Source organism: Euphorbia lathyris, chromosome 8 (assembly GCF_963576675.1).
Source record: "Euphorbia lathyris chromosome 8, ddEupLath1.1, whole genome shotgun sequence".
Lineage (NCBI taxonomy): Eukaryota > Viridiplantae > Streptophyta > Magnoliopsida > Malpighiales > Euphorbiaceae > Euphorbia > Euphorbia lathyris.
The window spans coordinates 51,077,477-51,102,077 of NC_088917.1; the positions used below are offsets into that span (position 1 = coordinate 51,077,477).

Sequence of the window (24,601 nt, forward strand, 5' to 3'; positions counted from 1 at the left end):
GGACAAGTGATGGATGAGAAATTGATGCTAAAAGTGAACCATTTGAAATGGAATTGAAGACAATAAAACGAAATTAAGCTTCTACATCCCACATAGAGAAAATATGAAAATGTTCACTAGTTTATAAATAAAGGACTTTTACAAGCCTTTAACCAATTACTCGGAGAAATGCTCTTTCACGCGCTAGGGGTGTAGTTGAAACACAATCGGGTTAAGGATGCACCTGTACGATGTGGGCGACATGAATACTGCATCGAAATGGAAAACCTTAGATTGACCTACTTTTGCTTCATTCCATTATTTTTTACCCGAAAATATTTTTTAAAAATAGAAAATCGGTCTAATTATTATTTCCTTCGGTTTATAATTTAACAAAAAAAAAGATTTTCTTCAGTTTACTTATTTTATTTTTTAATTTAATAATTTTTTATAAATGTTTAAAAAAATCGGGGTTGCATTGTTTCCCGATTCAATTCTAGGCCAGTTCGGTTTGTTGAAGATACAACAAATCGAACTATCTTGGACCGGATTCCTGGTCGGTTTCCGATTTGACCGTTCCGACCAACCGATCCGGTCCAGTTTTTATAATAGTGATGAAAACAAAATTTCTAAGTTATTATTTGAATATGCTTGTTTGCAATAAAAGAGTATTCTTTTTATTTGGTAGTAAGTACAGTTTTATTGAATAAATTATATTAAATAATTACACTGATTTACGGATTTGCTGGATTACCTCTCATAGCATAGATGGATAGGTTAATTTTGATCACTCTAGCATGTTTAATCATTTCTTACTCAATTCATTGAATCGTACCATTTTAAACGTTAAGGATAAGATTACTCCTCATTCAAAATATTAAGGTATTTTTACACCTTAACCATTGTAAATAGATTGAGGTGAAATTCAACTCAAGATTTAAAAGTAAAAACCGAGTTGGGCGGATATAAGCCGACCATAAATAAATACATATGTATAAAGGGAAAGTGAAGATAAGTGTGAGTAAGTTATGTCCATTGAACATGGACCAGTATAGTATAGAAAAAATGAAATTGAGTTATGGTGACGTCAACAGATAGAGAGAGAGAACAACACCAATAATTAGCTTTTCCTTTTCCAATCCTATAAATATATATCTTCCTTCATTCTCATCTTGCATTGCATGCATCATGCATGATTTAACTTTTCTTTATTCTCTTACATCACTTTCCCATATTTATTTATATATATACACCACTGCAATCATACCCCTTCACTTAAGCAATCCTTTGGTCGGTCCCAAAACAAAATAGCTAGCTCTACCTTCAACCAAGCTATAACAAATACATATGGATCTCTTGTATTTTGTTCCATGCAGTTTTGGTGTTGCAATTCTTATTTATTTCATTCAGGAAATGTTCTTCAAGCCCTTTCTACTCAGGAAAAACCTCAATCATCAAGGTATAAAAGGCCCTTCTCCTACTTTATTATATGGAAATCTCGGTGAGATGCATCAACTTCAGCTCCAACTTCAGGCTACTAAACAACATCCTTTTCATCATCAGATTGTTTCTCTTGATTATACTTCTGTGGTTTTTCCTTACTTCCATCGCTGGAGATTATTATATGGTGAGTTTTTTATTCGATTTTCACAATGTTATACTTTTCTGTGTTAATTTCTCCTGATCCAACTCTATAAGTTTTTCTTTATTTTCATTATGTGATTGTTATGTATATCTAATTATCTATACAACAACTTCTATTAATTATAATTATATATACATATGATAGACCCACTGAATTTTTATATTCTTATATTTTGTTCAAATGATGTGAAACTTAACAGATATTTTCAAATAGAAAAAGATTGTTTCAAACTAACTGTATATCATTTATTTCAAATAACTTACTCACTGTGTGAATTCATATAATTTTTTTCAACTGTGATTTCTTTGATAATTCATCACACAATATCTTTTTCTCAAAAAAATAGACCTGTTTTCTCTAGTACTATACTTTTATAATTCCACAAGGTTAGCTAGTGTAATAAGTTTTAGAGATAAAAGTCAATTTTGCTTTTAATTAAAGTTAATCATCTTAGAAATGGGGAATATCCTATTATAGAAATTCAGGTTTATCTCTTCCTTCCTTTTATGGATTCATAGGTGAGTTTTGTCTATATATATATTTAGAAATTGATAAAAGGAAGATAATATATTTAAATTAGAGGTCTATTATTGAAGGAATTTGCATAATAAAAATAAGGTATATGTTTATGAATAAATTGGTGTTTATCTGTAAAATGGTGAAGTGAAAGTGTGAAAAGAAGGGGAGCAAGTGGATGAAGTAGGCAGAATCACAGTTGTCCTATTTAATAATTGTCTCATTTAAGATGGTGGTTACATTATTCTTGGTTGGTCCATTTTTGATATATTTTCTAAATCATTTAAATTAAAATGAAAATGACAGGTCCAATATACAGATATTCAACAGGAAGAAAAGAACATTTGTATATAACAGATGCAGAGATGGTGAAAGAAATGAATCAATGTAAAAGTCTGAATTTAGGGAAACCACCTTATGTTACTCAAAGATTTGCTCCTATGTTCGGCAATGGCATTATGAGGTCCAATGGTCACTTCTGGGCTCTTCAGAGGAAAATTGTTGCTCCTGAATTTTTTATGGTCAAGGTCAAGGTACACCCAAAGATTTTATTATAAATTGCATCTATTAATAAATTAGTCCGATTAAAATAAAATATTATATATTATAAAAAAACTCTAAAAAGTTATTTATTTTCAAATATATGGAGTATATTATACTTTCCAAAAACAATACCTTTTGTATTTTCTCCGTCTCATTATATAAGTGATTTTAGAAAGTGAATCTTTTTTTCAAAATAGAAATCGTTTTAATTTTTCAAGAATTTCTAATTTGGTTTTTCGGATTGATTTTTTATCTTGAATTTCAATGTATCCATGTGTTTTTTAAGATTCCAATGCTAATTTTTTTAAGTTAACCAATATAAATTCATTAATTTGGTTTCATATTAATTGTATTTTTTAATTTGTGTGAAAACTTTTAGAATGACTTATACAACGGGACAAAGGTAATAGTTTTGTTGATCCAAGTCGTTGTTGTCATACCCTTAAAATCCAATTGTATCTTTGAAATATACTTTAAAAGTCAACCTATAACTTGAAATTAGATTGGGTACTTAACCTTCTCAAATCACCAATTAAATCTCTAACATATGCTAAAATTTTATGATATTTTAGGTTTAGATTATCAATTCGTTTTTAATACAACAAAATTGAACCAAAATAAATATATTACACCAAAATAATTTTGCAAAAAAAAAAAAAAATCCCCTTTTAAAAAACAAAAAGAGATAATATTAATATGTTAAGGTTGGGTGTGGCAGAGTATGGTAGGGCAAATGGTGGAAGCAAGCGAGTCATTGATTAGAGATTGGAAGCAATGCATAGAAAGGCAAGGAGGTTTTGAAGCAGAAATTACAGTTGATAATGATCTGAAAGGTCTTTCTGCAAATGTTATTGCTAGAGCTTGTTTTGGTACTTCTTATTTCAAAGGAAATCACATCTTTTCCAAGCTTAGAACTCTCCATAAACTCCTTACTCAGCAACCTACCCCTTTTGGCTTCTCTAATTTCAGGTAACATTCTATTAAATTTCACTTACTTTCACCTGTTTTCACGTACTTTCATGTGTTTTTCACTTACTTTCAGGTGTTTTCAGTTAGTTTCAGGCGTTTTCAATTAGTTTCATTACGTTGTTATTGTTAATTGTAGGAAGAACTACAAGGAGATAAGGAATTTAGAAAGGGAGATAGATTCATTAATATGGGAGACAGTTGAAGAAAGGCAAAGGCAAAGTTCAATTGAGAAGGACTTAATGCAACTTATACTTGAAGAGGCAGTGAATAATACAAATACAAATGCAGGAAAGCTTTCACCAAAGCAATTCATAGTTGATAATTGCAAGAGCTTATACTTTGCAGGACATGACACAACTGCTATTTCTGCTTCTTGGTGTTTGATGCTTCTTGCTCTTCATCCTCAATGGCAAACTCGCATTCGACAAGAAATTTCTCTACTTTCAGATCATGGATCTCTAGATGCTAATTCCCTGTCCAACTTGAAGACGGTACATACCTATTTTCACACATCCATCTTCTAATTACACTTGTTCACATGTTTATGTGTGTGCTCTGCCCGGACACAATGCGCTTGGATCAGCTTGGGCTGGACCGTGCTACTTTTATAAAATTTAAATTCGTCCTTGATATAAACAAGCTTTAATGGATCTAGTCCGAGCCTAAAGTCATTTTTTCTTGATCAAGTCCGATCCATTGGATGTGGGTCTGGATGGATCAAGCGGGTATCCGACCTTATAATGTCGTGTAGGAATCCTCTAGAGTTGTGGAGTTGTAATCTCAACCATTAATTGCAAAATGAATGGATGAGATTTGATTGATAATTGATCAATCAAATCTCATCCATTCATTTTGCAATTAATGGTTGAGATGATTACAACTCCACCAACTCTAGAGGATTTCAACTCTAGAGGATCCCTAGGCTATAATGTCTAATGAGAATATTGGTCAATCCAAACTCGCCCTTTATGGTTCAATTTTGGACATACATATTTGATGTTTGGTCTGATCCGGCCTGCTCAAGTTCGTACATAAAACTAGTCGGGTTTGAGATTTATCTCAAAAACCCAAACCAATCGAGCCCTAGATCCACTCAAACCTACACATAAACTTGGTTGGGCTTAGAATATATTTCAAAAGTCTAAGTTAGTTCAGGCCCAAATTCATAAAATGAGCTTGACTTGGAATTTGTTTGACAATCCAAATCGATCCGTCCTCCACTCATATTCTATAAATTTTACCAATATGTGATTTTTTATTATTATTTTGTTAAATATTTTTACTATATGTTTGTTTAGTTTTGATGAATTAATTAACTAAATTTTAATTTTGATTCATTTTTATCGTTCATAACCAGAATTTTATTTTAATTTTAATTGATTTTTTAATATAAATATATAGCTAATGGTGAGTTTAAGAACTAATTCATTTAACCTAATCCAGCCCGACCAGAGTCTGATATAAAAATATTGCATGTTGAGCTGGCTTGGACGATACATATATTTATATGTCAAGTCCGATCAGACCCGGCTAACATATAAATAGATCTATCTGAAGTATGCTCCTTTAAAGTAATAATATTCTTTATTATACTTAAAGAACCCATGGTTTCAACACTTTTTATATTTTACTGGTGTATAGGTGAGTATGGTGATACAAGAGGCATTGAGGCTATTCCCACCAGCAGGATTTGTGGTAAGAGAAGCACTTGAAGATGTAGAAATAGGAAACATAAAAATTCCAAAAGGTGTATGCACTTGGACTTTGATTTCAACATTGCATAGAGATCCAAGTATATGGGGAGAAGATGCAAACGAGTTCAAACCACAAAGATTTGAAGATGGCTTATCTAAAGCTTCCAAATTTCCTCATTCCTATATCCCTTTTGGATTAGGGACTCGCCTTTGTGTTGGCAGAAACTTTGCAATGGTCGAACTTAAAATTGTTATCTCTCTTATTGTTTCTAACTTTAAATTATCTTTATCTCCTAATTACATTCATTCCCCTGTTTTTAGAATGCTTGTTGAACCTGAATTTGGTTTACAGCTTCTAATCCAAAAGGTTTAGCATTTTCTCCTTCTTTTTTTTCTTATTTAATTGTGTTAGTTTTCATTCAATAATCATATTTCTTGTCTCATGTGGGATGTCAAATATGTATTTATTTATTTTTGTTATTGTCAAGTATATTTTGATACATGTTGATGAAGATTATAAAAATGAAATGTGTAATATTAGATTCTAAGAATATTCATTCTTGTAATCTGTATGGTTAAGATACTCAATCAATTTAACCATTTAATTAAGGTTTAAATCTTGAACATAAAAATGCAAATGTGATTAAAATACTTAATGTGAGAGCTTTGTGTTACACTACACCAAATTTACCAAGAGTAAATGAAATGTTGAAGCTCTGATAGCTCATCGATGCAAGTCAAATTGGAAGAAAGAGAATGATTAGATTAATCTAAAAATGGAGTTTAAATCCTAGATACATGTTACCCATTTACCCCTTGTAACTAATAGATTTTTTTTGTCTACAGTTGTAGAAACCATTAAACACATACTCTTTATACATATATATATTGAGCACAATCAGAACTAATGACTAACAACTTTTATGATGAAATGATATAGATCAAGTCATCATCAACTTTATGATGGTATCAAAGCATTTTCCTTTTCTGCATAGAACGACATAACTTTCCAAATCCTTCTTAAATCTTTTACTTCTCTATATATTGATCTACAACAACAGGAGTTAGACCACTATTTTTACAGGAAGATGCCCTATTTAGCCCATTTTTCTTACCTACAAATGAAAACTAAGATCCTTGTCACAACAGTTTTGACAGGTCAAATTACTATCGTTGGTCAAGATCTATGAGGATGACATTGATATCAAATAATATGTATAGATTCATAGATGGCACAATTTTTCCACTAGACATCATAAATCCATTATTTTAGATCTGACAAAGAGGCAATACAATGATTCTATCATGGATTATATGTCATGTAATTTCTATTGGTATGCCCTAGTTCTTAGGCATTGGTACTTGTATATTGTATTAGACTTTAATTATTCTTGTATAGATACACTATTTGTGTCACATTAATAAAGACGTTAATCTAGTTCATTTATATCTTGTGCTGTAATATGATTAGAGAATTCATTGATTGATAATCGCAAAACCATATCTCAAGTCTATTATATCATAGGAATGATTAGAACCACAAACTTGTATATTCGATGACTAAATGGTAGTAATTTATATTAGCCATATTACTTGTTAAGTCAGTTGTGGATATAAGTACATGTTGCATATATTTGACTGGATTGATTCGCCCAAGAAAACTACATGGTGATTGTGGCATAGGTTTTCTTAAGTAGGTCTCTAATTGTCTTTAGACAAGATTTCTTTATAATATCAATGTGGAATCTAGTTCTCTTTAACATATGCCTAATGTCAAATACAGGTATGATTGGGTGAACAGGTGAACACATTGACATTGATAGTGAAGTGATGGAATTACCACTCATGTAACAGTGAGATGATATCACAGACCACTTGATAAGTGAGATTGATAAGTGTAAAGTAGATATTTAAGATATTATAAATTACGGTAAAGTAGATATAAGAATCCACGAACTATTTCTTTGAAAGGTATGGTAGTCCAATTTCGGCGTTTACTGGACCAATTATTTCTCGGTATATAATAGAAAAAACTGAGTGTTTACTTTCATTACTATTTGGGAATGGATTTTTGTCTCATTCATAACCGAAAACCAAAAAACAAGCACAATATCGTAAGATCCCTTCCTTAAAAACGCAAAGATCCATTCCTAAAGAAACACGAAGTAGGAAATGGTGACCATGAGAACGGAATGAACCCGACGAGGGTGAATTCAAATTATTCCACAACTTGTGGAATCGAATTTTCGCGTGCGACTTGCCCACTGCTCACAGTGATCGAAATATGAAATTTCACGTAAAAAAGAAAACTTATCTTATTTCGTAGTTAGACTTGAAATTGTACGCCTAATAAACTTTACCTATAAGATTGCGTTGTTTTATAAGTAGAAGATAAATCTCTTTCGGTTGGTGCTATCTATAACTTTTTCTTCTTTTATTTGGTCGTTAAGTCTACTTTAGTTAGATTTCATATATTTTACCGGATCCCTTAATCTGTTTGAACTTCATCTGTTGTTTATTATCTTTTCATTTGGAACATTTTCTGGTTTAGTAAAAGCAAATACGTTAGATCTTATCTATAGATCACTAAAAGAAATGACTCACGTCCAATGGTTCGGAAGAATTTAAATGATTAAGATTTGATTATAGATGTTTCTCTATGAATTTAGAGTTACGAGAAGTATATGTTTCATCTATTATTGGTGTTAGTTGTATCGTTATTAGTTTTATTTGCTTTTTTTTAGTTTCTTTTACCTTCGTGAATCTTATATTAGGCGTAGGTTGTGCTTGTATGAGGTTTTATTTTTTTATATCTTCATGTTCTATTTTATTTTTCTTATCTAATGAAATGATTTAAGCACCCTAATAATGAAATTTTTTTTTTAAAAAAATCACTTGTTAAAAAAATATTAAAAGAAAAAAAAAACATGAAGGTGGTATTTGGGTTGGAATTGGATAGCATTCCATGAATGAGAACATAAACACAATAGAACATCCGTCGAAATAAGATCCAGCTTCGTTGTTCCAAAATCCAATACAGCCCGCAAAAAGTTAAAATAAAACCCAGGAATCAAATAAACAGCGTTATTTATCTCTCTCTCCTCTCTTTAACGATCAACCTCTCCCACCAAGATCTAATTCCTACCTTTTTACATCTCTACTCAAAGGTATAGCTTCTCATATTCAACATGCTTTACGCCATTTATTTCCTCATTTGCAGATCTTAATAACTCTAGTACCAAATTTCATCTTGCTTCCATTCTGCAGATCCAATCATGGATTTCATGAAGGTCTTCGACCAAACAGTCCGTGAAATGTGAGCTTCCTATCCTCTTTCTCTCCATTTATCTCTTATTAAGAATTCTTCTCTTCTTTGCATTTTTTTAATGTTTACTTTTTATTCCAGAAAGAGAGAGGTCAATCTCAAGGTTCTCAAGGTTCCCGAAATCGAACAGAAGGTAGATTGTTTTTTTTTTAGTATCATTTCTTGCTAAATTATTGGTTGCAAGTGATAAATTTCTTCATTTACATAGAATCATTATTTCCTGTTGAGATCTATGCAGAAATAGTTCCAAGTGTTGTTCATTAATCTTATTTCGTGCTCTGGATATTAGCGCGTTCCATGAATTCTATGATTTCTATCACCAATCAGTCCCACATTCAGACTACCGGGGTTTTAAAATAAAATGTGGATTGCCTGACTTGACCTCTAGGAGTAGGATTAATAAAACTAAGCGTGTATGGTGTGCTTATTTTATACTCCCTCCATTCTTTTTTATATGTCGTTTAAGGTTTTTCATCAAGACCAATGCAATATTAACGAGACTATTAAAATGACTAATGTACCCTTAATACTTTTCTCCTGGATCTCTACTTTCTATGCAAAATTTCTCTCTCTTATTAATTTTTATGACTTAATTAAGATAATTTGCATTAATAACTATATCTCTCTCCTACAATAAATAGGGGCAAATTAGAGAAAGTATTGTAAAAAGTGCATTGGTAATACAAAACGACATATAAAAATGAACAAATTCAAAAGTCCAAAACGTCATATAATAAAAAACGGAGGGAGTAAGTTTCATCCGTGATTGTCTTGAACTTTTGCCATTGCTGATGCAGGTCTTAGATGCAACTGATGATGCGCCATGGGGTCCTCATGGCACCACATTGGCGGAGATTGCTCAGGCAACTAAAAAGTTGTAAGTTCTAATTTGCGGTTTTTATCTTGCTTATTTTTTTTTTTTTGGAATGCTATGTTGAAGGAAGGTGTTTTGATTTTCTTGTGCATTGTTATTTTATTGCAATTTCTTTTAGTACCGAATGTCAGATGGTTATGAATGTTCTATGGACAAGATTGGGCGAGTCAGGCAAGGATTGGCGACTTGTCTACAAGGTAAATTTTATATTCTTTGATGTTCTACCATGAAATTTCTGATACTAAATGTTGAAGTTTCATGTATACTTCTGAACCTTGTTGCATTTTTGGGTTTGTTAACACCCTTATTCTAAATCATGTGGCACACTTTGATATCAGGCATTAACTGTTATAGAATATTTGGTAGCTCATGGATCTGAGCGTGCAGTTGATGACATAATTGAACATACATTCCAGATATCAGTAAGTACTATTATCCTATACACATTAGAGTTGCCTATGCTCAATTCTATGGCGTTCGGGATGAGGTTGAATTTTCTCTTACATACAATATTCCCCATTTATTTTTGTCTTGTCATAGTCACTCTCAAGTTTTGAATACGTTGAGCCAAGTGGAAAGGATGTGGGACTTAATGTGAGGAAGAAGGCAGAAAATATTGCAGCTCTCTTGAATGATAAGGATAAAATACAAGAAACCAGAAATAAAGCTGCTGCGAACCGTGATAAGTAAGTTTTTCTTCAATAACTAATATATGTGTTTGGATTGAGTTTTTTTTTTTGTTGTCTGAAGTGTTTCCCTGCTGCTATTGTTAGGTACGTTGGTCTTTCATCTTCTGGAGCAACTTTTAAGTCAGGTTCAGCCTCATTCCGTGATAGCGGCTTCCAGAGTAGCAATAGGTATGATAGTTTTAAAGACAAAGATCATTATGGAGAAGAGAAGGATAGCTATAGGAAGTCACGTAAAGGGGCTACAAGTGATGATGGGGGGAATAATTTGAAGAACAGTTCTCCACGCTTCCGCAGGTTTTAGTTTTAATCTCAGTTCTGCCTGAAAATTGTAATTGCAATGCTACTGATGGTCTTGTGCTTTAAATTCTTTGTTTGATACTATATTATACGTGTTCATGAGTTTCACTGGATTAGTTGTTTGTTGTGGGCTAAGGATGCTTCTACATTTTTTTGTTCTAGCATCATATAGTTAAAAATCAACCTACACCAGTTTCAACTTTTTTTCCATGTTCTCTCAAGTGGGTTTGGTTCAGAAACGTATGTTTGTTTTGTTTATTTATTTATTGCAGCAAGGATCAAAATAATATGTCAGCGAGTGCTTCAAAATTGTCATCAAAGATAAACGATCCTGCCAAAAACAAGTCAGTTCCTTCTCAACGCTCGAGTGCCCCATCAAGTAATTACGATGACGAATTTGATGATGATTTTGACCCTAGGGGAACTTCCAGCTCTAGTAAGGTTCCAACCAATATTTTACTCCAAAGAAAAAATGTTCATGATGTGTATATCTTGAAGTTCTCTTTTTTGGTGCATTTTTTGTGTTCCATGTACAAATCAGCAGCATTTGATGCTGATTCATGTTATTCTTCTTTAACCTTTGTAACATAACAATCATATTATCAGTATTGCTTGCTCGTTTTGTCTGCTGCATATAAATAAACCTCAAGTATCAAAAGGGTGCAACTGTTCCCTCGAATAGAGTTACAATTGTGCAACTCCATTTTAACATTCTTTCTGAAATCAGAGGCTTTGAACAATAATAGATTGAAAGAACTACTCTCCAAAAAAGACATACATATCACTTTTCATATAGCAAGAAATATCTTGTTGTCCTTAGAATTATGAGTAGCAGAGAAAGTATGAAATTGATAAGCATTTTAATTTTGATCCCATCATTCATACATATCCTACGAAGTATTATATAAGCAATAAAATAATATAAAAGGGCCTAACTGTGCAAGATATCTAAACCTTTTTGTATTTGTGCAATTTTAACCAACGGTTTTAGTCTTGGCAGTTCAATCCAAATTCCAATTGTTAGATGTCATTATATAACAACATTAAATGACGAAGACCTAACTATCAAGCATTAAAGTAAATATAGGTCCATACGAGCTATTTCTTGATAATTCAATTTATACTAACTATGAAGGGAATTCTATTCTTCTTAAATTTTTTTGTTCTTTTTCCTAAAAAGATAAACCATGAACTGTTAAAATATATATATATATATATATATATATATATTCTCATTTTTGTGATTGATTTTTATGCAATTCATACAGATGGCATGCTTGCCAAAACATCTCGTTACATTTGCCGTTTATCCTATTTTTCAGAGACAGCAACTGCACCCGCTAATCAAATTGATCTTTTTGGAGAGAGTTTGATTGGGGACCTCATGGATGCACCACCATCTGTGTCCTCAGGAACATCAGCTGGGAATGGGAACTCCTCAGAAGTTGATCTATTTGCTGACGCAGCATTTGTATCAGCACCACCCCCAATTGAAAAGGGAGCAGTTCCTAAGCCTCAGGTCAGTCCCTTTTTGTTCCTTGTTTTCAAAGAGATGATAATATAGCTCTCGTGTGCGATTTTAAATTCATAGAGCTCTTACTGGTTTGGATGAGTAATATCCATTATTTGATTTGGATTTTTCCTAGAAAATCAAAATGCGAGTGTAAGTTGGTAATTTGCTTCCAGGATTGAAGAATTCTGTGTTCAGCTTACCTACCATGGTGTAAACTTTCCAGACCCTGGTTGATAGAATTTGTAACTAGACACTATTGTTAATAGAGTGAATGAGATAGTATAATTCACATGACAATTTAAGAAATAAAAGATGAGTTCGTTAGTTAAAAGTCTTGAGATGAGCATGGTTATTATACTTGCCTAGAATTGGGAATTTATGCTTCAAAATTGGTTCCGCAAATTCTTCACTAACCTCCCACTTTTTCCATTTTTTAAATGGCCATTTGAGCAGGCTCATGTTGATCTGTTTGCTTCTGGACCTACTATTCCTCCTGCAGTCCCTTCACCAGTTGATTTCTTTTCTACTGTTGATGTTGATCCTGTTGTGCAACCAGATACCAAGGCTCGACCTTCTGATTCAACAACTGATAAAATTGTTGATCCATTTGCGGCAGTGCCATTGAACAATTTTGATGGATCTGATCTTTTTGGCGCATTTTCTTCCAGTTCCAATTCAGCTTCAACAGAACCTACACAAAGTCCTGCAAATGATGGAACCCTTAAGAACTTGAACATGAATGCTTCAGACTCTAAGCCTCAAACAAAGGATGCACTCAGGGTGACGTCTGGAATATGGGCTGATTCAATCAGCCGTGGATTGATTGATCTTAATATATCTGCTCGTAAGTTCTTATTTCTACTCCTATTAAATGCTTTCAGAAATAATACCCCCTAGTTATGCTATATATGCTTTATGTCTATCACGTTCAAGATATATTGTTTAGTATTTGCAAATCAATGTGGTTAAGTTAAACATTCTCCTACTTTGCGTCTTTGATCTTAGTTGTGTTTGTCTTGTGTTGAGTAATTTCCTACAGAGGTGAGTAAGTTTCATTAGTGCATCCCACTTTGGCACCTAAACTTCAATGTTCCTCTTAAAAGTAGTAAATATAAAAAATAGGGTAATTAATTTATTAGTCCCTATATTTTGACAAAACACACTGTTTAGTCCTTGTATTTTCAAAAACACATGGTAAGGTCCCTAACCTTTTTCTCAGTGAACTGTTTAGTCCTTTCGTCTGTTTGTTAGATTTTTTACCGTTTATGACTTCGGAAATGACGAAATTACCCTTTACTATTTACCTTCAAACTTCAGAAGAGGAAATCCAATTTAGAAGAAGCTATTTGTATGGAGAACAAGAAAAAGAACAGACCCAATGCTTACGAATTTGCCCAAATTATGGCCTTTCAAGACAGGTAGGATCTGTGTTTTCCATATGAGATAGTTTGAGGAGGTTAATTTGTGAGAAATTTGAGATGTGAGGGAAGAGAAGGAGAGGACGTTGTTTGAATCAGATGTGGCGGCTGGAGTAGTGGCCATTAGGTTATAGATTGAAGGTGATCGGGAATTAAGAGGAAGAGAAGAGAAAAAAAAAAAAAATTGCAGAGTTGTTAAACCACTCTAGCTCTTGATACCATGAAAGAGTAGGATACTTAGTATTCAATTGATAGAAGGAAGCCGTATATATGGCTGTACAGGGAGAGTTTGTTACAACAAACAATTACAAAAAGATACAGATAGAATAATATCAGAGAATACAATTTGAACAAGTCTAGGTTATCTAATTATGCAAAGACTATAATAACCTTATCAGAAGAACACTCAAAGTTGATTTCAGATGTATTAGAGTTTAAAGGAAAGGAAAATAAAGAAAAAGAAGAATGCAAATCCAAATTGACTAACAGAATCTTCATGAGAGTCTAACGGCATGGACTAAACAGTTCACCGAGAAAAACGTTAGGGATTAAACAGTTCACTGAGAAAAACGTTAGGGACTTTACCGTGTGTTTTTAAAAATATAGGGACTAAACAGTGTGTTTTGTCAAAATATAGGGACTAATAAATTAATTACCCTAAAATATAACACAATGATATTTTATAATTTTATTTATGTAAATATAGCATAAAAGTACCTGAACTCATATAAATGTAAGATAAAGAAAAGGATATTTGTGGAAGTATCATCATAAAGATGTTATCCTCTCATTAAACTAAGTTATTGATTTTTTCAGATTTTTATTTGTCTTTTATGGTATCACTATTTTTTATATGTTTTCAAATAATGATTTAAAAATAAATTAATAATGTTTTAGCCAAATTCTAATAAGCAAGACTTTTGCCAAATTCTGGCTAAATTATACTTCTTTGTTACACTTACACAAGTCCAAATATTTTTTAAGTGCAAAATTGAAATTTAGGGGCTAACTGAGATTTAATGCTAAGCTCAGGGGGGTTACAAATGAAAATTACCCTTGTTTCATTGTAGAGATAAGCTAAACCAATTTGTTCATGAGATTCTTATTGATAGATCATGGAGATGCGTTTCAACATTTCTAGGAATTTTCTTCTCATCCAAATGAACATATTGTGTATCCTTTGTTTTTAACTACCAAATATCTACTTTTTAATTCCTAAGATCATTTTAAATTGGAACTTCTGGTTGTTGTTTTTTACTGAAAAATTGGGACTTTTCCTTAAAATCCCTAAATATTTACATGGCCCTTATTCAATGAAAGAAAGTTCCCTTTTGCTATGGCTTTGAATAGATTATGATTGCTAAGTTATATATACAAACAATTTGATTTAATTTCATCATTCATCTTATGTCTGCATGGTCTCTGTTCGAGCAGTTTGCCAGTGTGCATTTGTTCCTACTGGCGGATTCACTATATGCATTAGTGCTTGTGTACCCTATATTTTCTTTTTTAACGTAAAGGTGTGACTGTAACTAACTTGCAGCTAAGAAGGTGTCGCTAGTAGATGTTGGTGTAGTGGGCGATCTGAATGTTGGACAAGACGAGAAGGAGAAGGGACCTTCAACGTCATTTTATATGGGAAGAGCCATGGGGACAGGCACTGGTCTTGGTAAACCTGGGTTTACATCATCATCATCACAATCTCCGCCAACAGTGTCTCAGGCACTAGATGATGACTTCTTCTCAAGCCTCGGCGGTAGCCAGCAATACCAATTTGGTAGTTTTAAGAAGTAATTTTTGTTGATTATTCCCCTGATCTTTCCTCAATATTCTTTTGCTGATTTGGCAAATATAATTTTCGGAGTGTTGAGCATATTGGAGTGCTTAATCTTTGTTCATAGATCGAAACTACATGTTGATTGATTATGTATCTACCATGAGTGGTATTTTTTTCGACTGGATGTTCAGTTGAGCCAAAATAGAACCATTGTAGAATTAGAGTTGCCCAAGCTTCCGTTGCTTGAAACAGTTGAATCGTAATTCCTAAATTGAAAGGCACATAAAAATTTGTGGATTGCTGCTGATGTGGCCAGGTTGGTTTGTTGGGATGGAGAATATGATGATAATGGATTGGGGTTTTGCGAGTATCAAGTACATAATCTTGAGCTTAATTATGAATCAGGAGGAAACAATCTTGAGTTTAATTATGAATGAGGAAACGTTCCTGCACAGTGTAATTTTCTGATATGGATTTAAACGAACAATAAGAATTTTACCAATTTACTGCATTACTTTAGAGGCCGAAAAGTAAAATAAGAAATTTGGGGCATACAATATTTGGAACGGGGTGAAAGAAAACGAAAACGAAAATGTAGCTGTTTTGGTCATTTGAATTGACTGGAGAAGCTTAGGAAAATTTGATGAAGCCCCTCAATTCATACATGAAACGGCAACGTAAAAGCGGTCGTCCATTCAATGATTAGAGTAAAATCTGTTATCTTGTTTAAAAGAGTAAATCGTACAGGTAAATTCTTTTAATACAGATACAATTCAGCAGGTATCTAACCCAGACGATATTCACAACAAACAACTAAAACATGTCCAGCATCCTCCCCCTCAACATGGCCTCTGCTTTTCTCACCTGTTTCACTGGTCCAATTACGAATACCTACAATAAAATTTGGAAATATATTAAACAACTTTCATGACTCATTACTATAACTTCTAATTATGTTCAGAGTTTTTATTATACAAAACTTTCTCAAAATTTGTGATATCACACCATAATGGGGACTGTAAAATACTCCATATCAAGTTTGTGCAAGTAAATCGATGCAGCAGCAGGAGGGAATTATTTCTCTGTAAATTCTTAAATTTTTTTGTGTTCACAGCAAACTTTAAGAGGAAATTAATCATGCGAGTTGTAATTTTTTCAAATAGAAGTTCGAATGTCTAACTAATTAATTCCTCAGTCTGCAAGGATATCTTGACAAATTGATGAGATAACACTCTCAATCTCTCTTACTATGGACTACTTAGCTTCTCTTTTTTCTTCTACTCCTGTCTCTCTACTTCCTTTTTTTTTATAAGAGCTAGTTTCGTAATATTTTACCTGGTTTGGTGGACCCTTTGCACCTCCAATTAGAATTTCAGCACTACAAAAACAGAAACATTATCTTAGTGTGAAGTTAACCATGTAGGATGAGTGTGCATTATGGAGAACGGAAGAGAGAGAGATGTACTTGCAAGATTCCTTTATTGACAAAATGGAGGCTCCTCGTCTTCCAATAACACATCCCATCTTTCCAGGAGGGACATCAAGAACTGAAAGGATTTCCTCCTCGGGAGCAATACCGTCCTTTGTAAGGGTATCTGCAGGAACAACAACAGATTGACCGCTATTGGTATGCAAGTTACACAGTAAAAGGAAAAGATTTACATGCTTTAACTACTAAGTTTCTTAACCCCTTTGTTGGGAACCAATTTCATTCAAGAAAAGAGTTGACTTCCGTCAATAGAATTCAATTCCATTACTAATTTATTTTCCGAATAAATGGTTGATTTAGTAAATTAACAAATTCATTTGATAAATTTTCATTAGTACATTTTTTTTTCTTTCTGAGTGGTCATTATTACACTTATTAAATGAGAGGGAAGGGGGAAAAAGAGTCTAGATAGTTTATTAATATACCTACCTAAGATAAATTTATTTCTATAAAATCATGCCAACTTTAGCATAATTTGCAATTTACAATATAAAAAATATAATTGAATTCTTTTAAAAAAAATTACCAAAAATGGAATTAAGAGAAAAAAAAATCAATTGAATAAAATTCCTACAAAATTAGACTTTCAAATTACTATCTAAATAAGTCTTTAAGAAGTTCACCCTTGACATGGATGGGAACTTCAACCATAGCATAACCATATACATCTCAAAGTTCAAGCAAGCTATAACCCATATTGTACTACAATCCACTTCAAACATGGAATCATCTAGGCAATTATTTTGTTTGACGCATAAACCTAGAACATCACTAAAAGATTGGAACAGAAGAGGTTTTGGAAAAATCGAAAAGAATAAAAAATGGAGGGCAGTAATAGGAAAAAGAAATTAAAAAGCAAGTGCAAAACAAAGCTCAATAAATCATCAACCAACGAATAATCCCTAGAATAATGCACGTAGATGCAAATGAAATTCAGAAACACTTGTGGGGCCAGTCAAAATATAGGACCTGGAATAGGAGGAATAGATGGCCACTCAGCAAAATCATTGTCATTGATGCAGAAGCATCGACAATACAGTGCACTGCGAACTGCTAGATACCATAACGATCTTTGGTTTAGTTTCATCATCATCTTATGATATATGTCAAGCAGAAAACGAACATCATCCGTAGCAGCTCGGATCATCAATTCTGATAATGGTCTGTATGTCCAGAAATTAGGATCCTGGTGACAATAGAAACTCGACATGTCACGATTCGCAAATTGGAAGTGTTGGGCTGTGATGCGGAAACATGCATTAAAATAAGCTACATAAATTCTTCTCTAGCTCCTAAGGGAAACACAGTATAACTATAATCCATAATCAAATTTTCAAAACAAAGATATAATAGATTGGTTTATATTATCACTAAATTATTATTCCTTCCATCCCCAAAATATGGGCAAAATTTCATCTTTTTAACATCCCATGAAATAGGCATAGTTCCTCTTTTTAACTACAAATAATACATTAACTTCCTGACATACTCCTATTTATAATGGTTTAAAATTATTAAATTTAGATAAATTAAATGCTTTGTTCATTAGATCACTTCATTAATTTAAGGGTATAATAGGAAAACAACAATGTTTATTTTTTTCTTGTTCCGTGTAAAATCAGATTTGTGCCTAGAATCATGAATGGAAAGGATATAATTTTATAAATATATGCTTTCACTTCGGTTGCCAGTCTATCTCACAGTATAACTTTGGCTTTCTCTATTCACTTCAGACGTGGCAAAAGGCACAGTTTCCTCGATGTCAGCAAAGCAGTGAAATTACCATAATCAACTAGTGCATTGACAAAATTCTCAGCTATGGCATCTATACTCTAAAGTAGTTCAAACTAAAATAAAGAGTACGCCATTTTTGTCTAGAGTGCATCAACATTGAGCAAGCTAGGAAGGAATGTTTTTTATCTAATTAAAATAAGGAACACAATAAAAAGGATCAATGTTTATCGGATGACTCACTAGCTTACATTACAGTAGAATGCAAATTTCACAAGAACAACAAGATACTTAGACCAACCTGCCGAAGGAGGACGCGTACCTCTTCTTTCTCCAGATACGATACGCCTGCACTTGAAATACTCAATATATAAGTCTAATCAATGCGGTGAATGCTATGCACAAATGAATAATCACATGTTTTTAATACCTGCCCAATCTAGCCAATTTAAAGGGTTCAGTTCACAGTAGAAAAATTAAGAACATCATCAACAAACATGCAATTTATATTGAGGAACACTATAATTTTAGAAGTGACTACGTGTCATTAACGGAAAAAAGAGCTACTAATAAATGTAAGTTAAGAGAGAGAAATCCAACTTCACAAGGCAAAGCAGCTTGCAGAATGTGAAACAACCACCAGAGTAGTAAATCTAATATTAATTGATCTTTGATGCATAGAACTGCTAGGAAATCCAGGAGAAATGTAGGTAACAGAAAAAGAATAAAAGGAAAAAGGCTGCAATATGAACCAACTTTGGGGGCATTATTTAATTTCCAGAAGAGATAAAGAGTGATTAGCATATATGATAAAACTAAAAGCTGTTGCATGCATAATTATTAAAGTCGCAAGGGGTCCTGGGGCCTAACTGCGAACCTGAGCAACACAACATGCACTAAAGAATGAAAATATATAAAAACAATAAATGACAACAGTTAACATTCAAGAAGTGATAAATTCTAAAATGCAACAAATACTAAATCATATCCATAATCTTAATCATAAATTCTAACATGCAATAAATCCCAAGTTAACTATACTCTTCCACGATCATAATTCATAATAATAAAATTCAAAAGTTCAACCAAATCCTAGTTAACTAATAACTACATCGACAGATTCATATTTGTTTTGTTTGCCTTTGGCCTTCAAGTGCGTACTTCCATTTTCTTCCTTGTTTATTTTCTTTTCTTCCTTGTTTATTTTGGACACCATGTGATATTCTAATGAACGGTGGACATTAAAACATATAAATATAAGTATAAAACCCTAAAAAAAACCAAAGTCAATATGGTGGACATTAAAACATATAATAAAATTACAAAGTCAAACGCAAGCTCTTTTAACCATGAAAAGGCGTGCCTAGAGCTTCGTGAGCCTGAAGCCTGAGGCGCACCCCTTTAATAACTATGGTTGCATGGAAGAGGTAAATAAAAGACCTCTACAGAAATAGTTTCTATTGTGAGAATCCTGTTGAGATAATACACAAGTTAAAAAAATCCTCAGTCCCGCAAATCCTCAAGTTCCATTCCAAACCATAAAAAGTTCAAGAAGTTGTCTCCTAATTACTTTTCTATGGCTGACAGCAAGTAATTAAGATGTCAATAATCAACTTCAGATGCTGAGGAAGTGATTACCATAAAATCAAGCAATACTTCTAAGACAGCTAGGGGAAGAAATTCTTTAAGGCAATGATATATATAATTCAGAGAAATTTAGTAGACAAGCCATCAAAAATACTTCAGTGCTCAGCCCTTGATTGAGGAGGAGGAAAACAAGGATGTGGGGACTTTCATGTCGAGAAACAAGTACGGGGCTCTCATAAGATAGACCCAATTTCCTCGCCATCAGTAAGTAATAAACATATTCATTAGAAATAGTTAAGGAACTAAGAAAAACACCAGGACAGTAAGTAATCAATATATTCATCAGAAACAGTTCAGCCTACAACAAATAAAATCAAATGAGTACCACGGCTTATAAAATACCACAATAGCGTGGGTCTGCGAGGAGGGCAACAAAAGATATATAGTCATCTGGCAATTTTGTCCGGCCTTCTTGCTCCTCTATCAGAGAATAAGCAATCTACATGCAAACAAAATGACAAATATACATAAACATCGAATAAAAGCTCTGACAAGTTAAAAATTTCACTAGAATCATTTTATTTAAAATAACTATGATATGAATTATCTATAAATGGTATTGGAGTATGAGGAACGACTAGAAACCTCTCATTGACAACAATTCTAGAGTCATGTGCACCTAAAGCTTGTCATGCATCAACAGGTTGATCATATTGCAAAACTAAAACATCAAGATTTAAAAGGTTGATCAAGCTCTCCAAAAATTATAAGAGAAAGAAGAAAGATGCATTTGTCTAGACTAGTAAAATTGAGAATAAAAAGGCGAAAAAAGAATGGCAGAACCGCAATAAATAGGAAGAAGAATGAAAGTGAAATGAGATGCCTTATTTCCCCCAAGCCTAGAGAAAGAAGAAAGAAGTTGTCATCCTCTACATGCTCATAGAATAGAGATATGGAACTTTTTATTTCGGTAACACTTAGTACAAAACTAAAAAATATATTAAAATGGAGATAGAAATGGTAGTGAAACCATGCTTTCTATATTCACCGCGAAAAATACAATAACTTTGTTGTAGGCAGACTTAAAATCAAACATAAGTGTTGGATATACAAGTAAACATTGAACTACTATTGGCTTGTTCAAATTTTGGTGTCCTACTGTCAAACAACTATATCTAAAACAAAAGGCTCAGGAACAATTTTCATGGATAAGGTCACAAAATTACTTACTTGGGTATCAAAGACGTTGTGCAACTTGATGCCAAACTGAAAGTATAATGCCTACACAATAGCATTTGTACTAAATATAGTCAAAACCTGTTATAATGCCCATCATTCAAGCGAAGTTACAAAGTTATAAAAACCAATTAAAGACCTCACTGTCTCGCTTGCAATCATGAATAACTTTTGTGATGTAACTAGATTCGAGTGCAGGCTTACAAGCTTTTATTAGCATATCTCCACCCTGAATCGCATCAACCAAAAATATAGCATCTGGAAATGCAATCTGCGGAAAAAAAAAAAAAAATTTGGTGGCATCAAAATATAAAAGAAACGGGAAACATCAATTGTATTAGCCATAATATATATAAAGTACATAAGGGGAACAATCATTTGAACATACAAGACAATCCTTAGTCATGTACACTGTTAACAATGTACTTCCCTATAACAACCAAATACTCGCCTTTTTGCTACCTATAAATCATACTATTTCAAGGTGCACATAACTCTTTCACTACATGTCATTATCACATGCTAATTCACTAACTTACCACACAGGAAAAAGAATTTCAAATAGGCAATGAACTTAAAATGATGGAAATCCACTTTAGTGAGTACAAAACAATAATTTTAATGGTTTTATAACTATATACTATAGTTCTATCATATTGTGCACCTATACCAACAGATAAATTAATTTTTAAAAATACCTGCATAACACAAAGAGTTCCATGCCGGCATAAGTCAACACCCTCACAGTCAAAGCCAATGATCAATTGCTTCTCAGGCGAAGGGTTAAGGAATTCAACAGGAAGTTGAGAAGACTCGGTAACAACATGGACAGGAATCTTTGGTAATTGAGCTTCTTGATCTACAATAGGCTTACCACCTAAAGATAACAAAATAAGATATAATTGCAGCCGTTAATCTGGCGTTTCAATTTCACAGCGAATAATATGTACAATCTTCGTCATCTTGGCTTCAAAATAAGCAATTATAGTATTTCGAGGATTGAAATTTCCGATTATTCCAAAGAAAGTATTCGCTCCCATTTTCCAGGGTAATCAAACAATAAATTGCAAGATTTAGGGTGGAAGGGAAGGGAACAAGGATCGAAAACAGGTTTCGTGAAATTAGCCACAAAAAAGAAGATACAGATCATTCAAAAGGAGAATTACCAGAGTCTGAAGAGAGAGGAATGTGCATCGAATGAGAAGAAGAAGACGAAGAAGACGATGCCATTAGATGGAACCATCCAACCTCTCAACTTCGCTTTTTCTTCTAGCTTTTCTTTTGGGCGTCTCTGTATTTGGTAATTTATGTCTGTTCAGCCAATAAAACGATGTCGTTCTATTAAGCAGATATGTGCCAGTGACACTCGACAGCTCCACCCTTTAATTTTCTTAGTAACCCGGTTGATTAATAACTAACAATCCTTTAGGTATGTTTGTTGTTTGTTATTTACTGTTTATTTACTGTTAATATTTACTGTTAATAGTTTAAAATTTTTATTAAATAATTTTTCTCTCATGTTTAGCATTACAAGGTAAAAAGTAGTTCCAAAAAATGGAAACAAATGATAGTCATAATGAGACGACTGTGTTGCCATCCACACATGACAGTCAGAATGAGAATTAGACTCTCAAACAACAGAAATGCTTATTCAATTCGTTGATTGTCTAAAAAAATTACATAATAGTATCGAAAATAGAGTAACAAAAATCTATAAATCAAGTTTTTAAATAGATACATATTCTCTAGATTACAAAAGGAGATAGTAAACTCATTGAGAAGTTTAGAAAACTCAAACAACATGTTCAAATAAATCATAATCATCCCTAGAGAGACACTTTGTTGACCCTTAGAATAAAATTTTATTTTTCAAGTACATATGAATAAAAACTATATAATAAATTTTAAAACATAGTCCAATGGAAACTTTTTTACACTGCGCGTGACTTTAAGCTACGCGTCGTGTGAACCATATGAGGCTATTACCAAGCAGACAAAGCTACTCATACGACGTGTGGAACAGCCACACGACGTGTGAGTATGAATCGAAAGCTCATGTCCAACATTTACTAATTCACACGCCGTGTGAAGCATAAAACGGCACAAAGAAGGTGCGTAAAAGAAAGAGACGCACCATGTGGCTTATCCTACACGTCGTGTGGCATGAATTTCCAACAGCCTAGCTACTCGTGATTCGAAGAGTTGGGAAATGGATCATTTAAATGTCCAATTCTATCCAGCTTGACCAAAGTAAAACCTAGATTGTCTACTTTCACCCCTCTAGCTGACTCCACCCAATCACACAGGAATATTGGAATCCTAAAGTGGTAGTAATCCACCTCCCAAATCGCACTGATACGGCCATAAAAAATTCATGTCCATAGTTTTAGGCTTTTTATCATTTGCGCTTGCAAATTGCATTGCATCGGCAACTAGAAAAACACCACTGTGTTGAACTGCTCTGGTAACATCGTGTGGTTTTGTGTTGAAATCGACATTGTTGACATGATAACCCTGGTATGTAGGAACATGACTATTCAGTCCATCAGCAAGCCACCTCAGGGTGTAAAAAATGGCACACTTGTCAGCTCTATTTTCATTTGAAATCTGACAATGAAATCATTTCAAGTTAGTACACAATAAAACTTTACTACAACAAGAGATGCATACTAAATATCAGTAATTGAATTCATATAAAACTTACCCTGTTTTTAAGACAATCGGGAAATGTCTTGTTTTGTTAATCTCTCATCCACTTAGGAATATTTTTTTGGTCAGGATAACTGAACTCTAAGAACTTCATATGCTTCATGCAATTCATAAATAAGCAATAGTTACTTATTATTAAAAAAAAATAAAGTGAACAAGGTATACACGATAGTACTTACAGAAAATAAGGTTGTACATCTTCACAGTTTTGCGAAATTGTTAAATGAGCCATATGTAGTTGTTCTGTGTCTACCATGACAATAGTAGGGGAAGATAAAGATTTGAATCCATTTACTAGCCCCTTCATGTTTCTTTTGGGAAGCCCCACAGTTGCAACATCTCCATTACTCATATGTTATTGAACAAATTCTACGGCTTCTTCAACAATGTAGCACTTTGCAATGCAACCCTCAAGAAATTATCGATTATAAACCATTCATTTAAACATTTTCATATACCTCTCAAAGGGCTACATCCATCTATAAAAAAAATTGGACTGCACAACTCTTCTTCTCTTACAAGATGTAGGGTTAAGTAAATCATTATGTCAAAGAATGAGGGTGGAAAAAAAATCAAGCAGACAAAGGGTATTGACAAGGTTAGTTTGGAC

General features: G+C 33.1%; 3 protein-coding genes across 3 annotated transcripts; 2 read left to right on the forward strand and 1 right to left on the reverse strand.

The window, feature by feature from the left end:
* Window positions 1–1,170: 1,170 nt before the first annotated feature.
* LOC136204147 (cytochrome P450 714A1-like) lies at window positions 1,171–5,789 on the forward strand. The gene is made up of 5 exons (XM_065995347.1): window positions 1,171–1,606; window positions 2,447–2,673; window positions 3,402–3,652; window positions 3,789–4,143; window positions 5,294–5,789. Exons 1-5 carry the CDS (start codon window positions 1,327–1,329, stop codon window positions 5,717–5,719), a joined length of 1,539 nt encoding a protein of 512 aa, XP_065851419.1. The 5' UTR covers window positions 1,171–1,326; the 3' UTR covers window positions 5,720–5,789.
* A 2,515-nt stretch (window positions 5,790–8,304) lies between these two features.
* On the forward strand, window positions 8,305–15,488 carry LOC136203438 (clathrin interactor EPSIN 1). The gene is made up of 12 exons (XM_065994596.1): window positions 8,305–8,513; window positions 8,614–8,662; window positions 8,753–8,804; window positions 9,469–9,548; window positions 9,664–9,742; window positions 9,884–9,967; window positions 10,086–10,231; window positions 10,319–10,528; window positions 10,804–10,967; window positions 11,854–12,050; window positions 12,498–12,888; window positions 15,006–15,488. Exons 2-12 carry the CDS (start codon window positions 8,622–8,624, stop codon window positions 15,254–15,256), a joined length of 1,695 nt encoding a protein of 564 aa, XP_065850668.1. The 5' UTR covers window positions 8,305–8,513; window positions 8,614–8,621; the 3' UTR covers window positions 15,257–15,488.
* Window positions 15,489–15,917: 429 nt separating this feature from the next.
* On the reverse strand, window positions 15,918–22,585 carry LOC136203439 (uncharacterized). The gene is made up of 10 exons (XM_065994597.1): window positions 22,449–22,585; window positions 21,981–22,159; window positions 21,422–21,553; window positions 21,277–21,327; window positions 20,449–20,545; window positions 18,761–18,807; window positions 17,698–17,914; window positions 16,705–16,834; window positions 16,575–16,617; window positions 15,918–16,130 (listed from the first exon to the last, which is right to left on the reverse strand). Exons 1-10 carry the CDS (start codon window positions 22,510–22,512, stop codon window positions 16,053–16,055), a joined length of 1,038 nt encoding a protein of 345 aa, XP_065850669.1. The 5' UTR covers window positions 22,513–22,585; the 3' UTR covers window positions 15,918–16,052.
* Window positions 22,586–24,601: the final 2,016 nt, after the last annotated feature.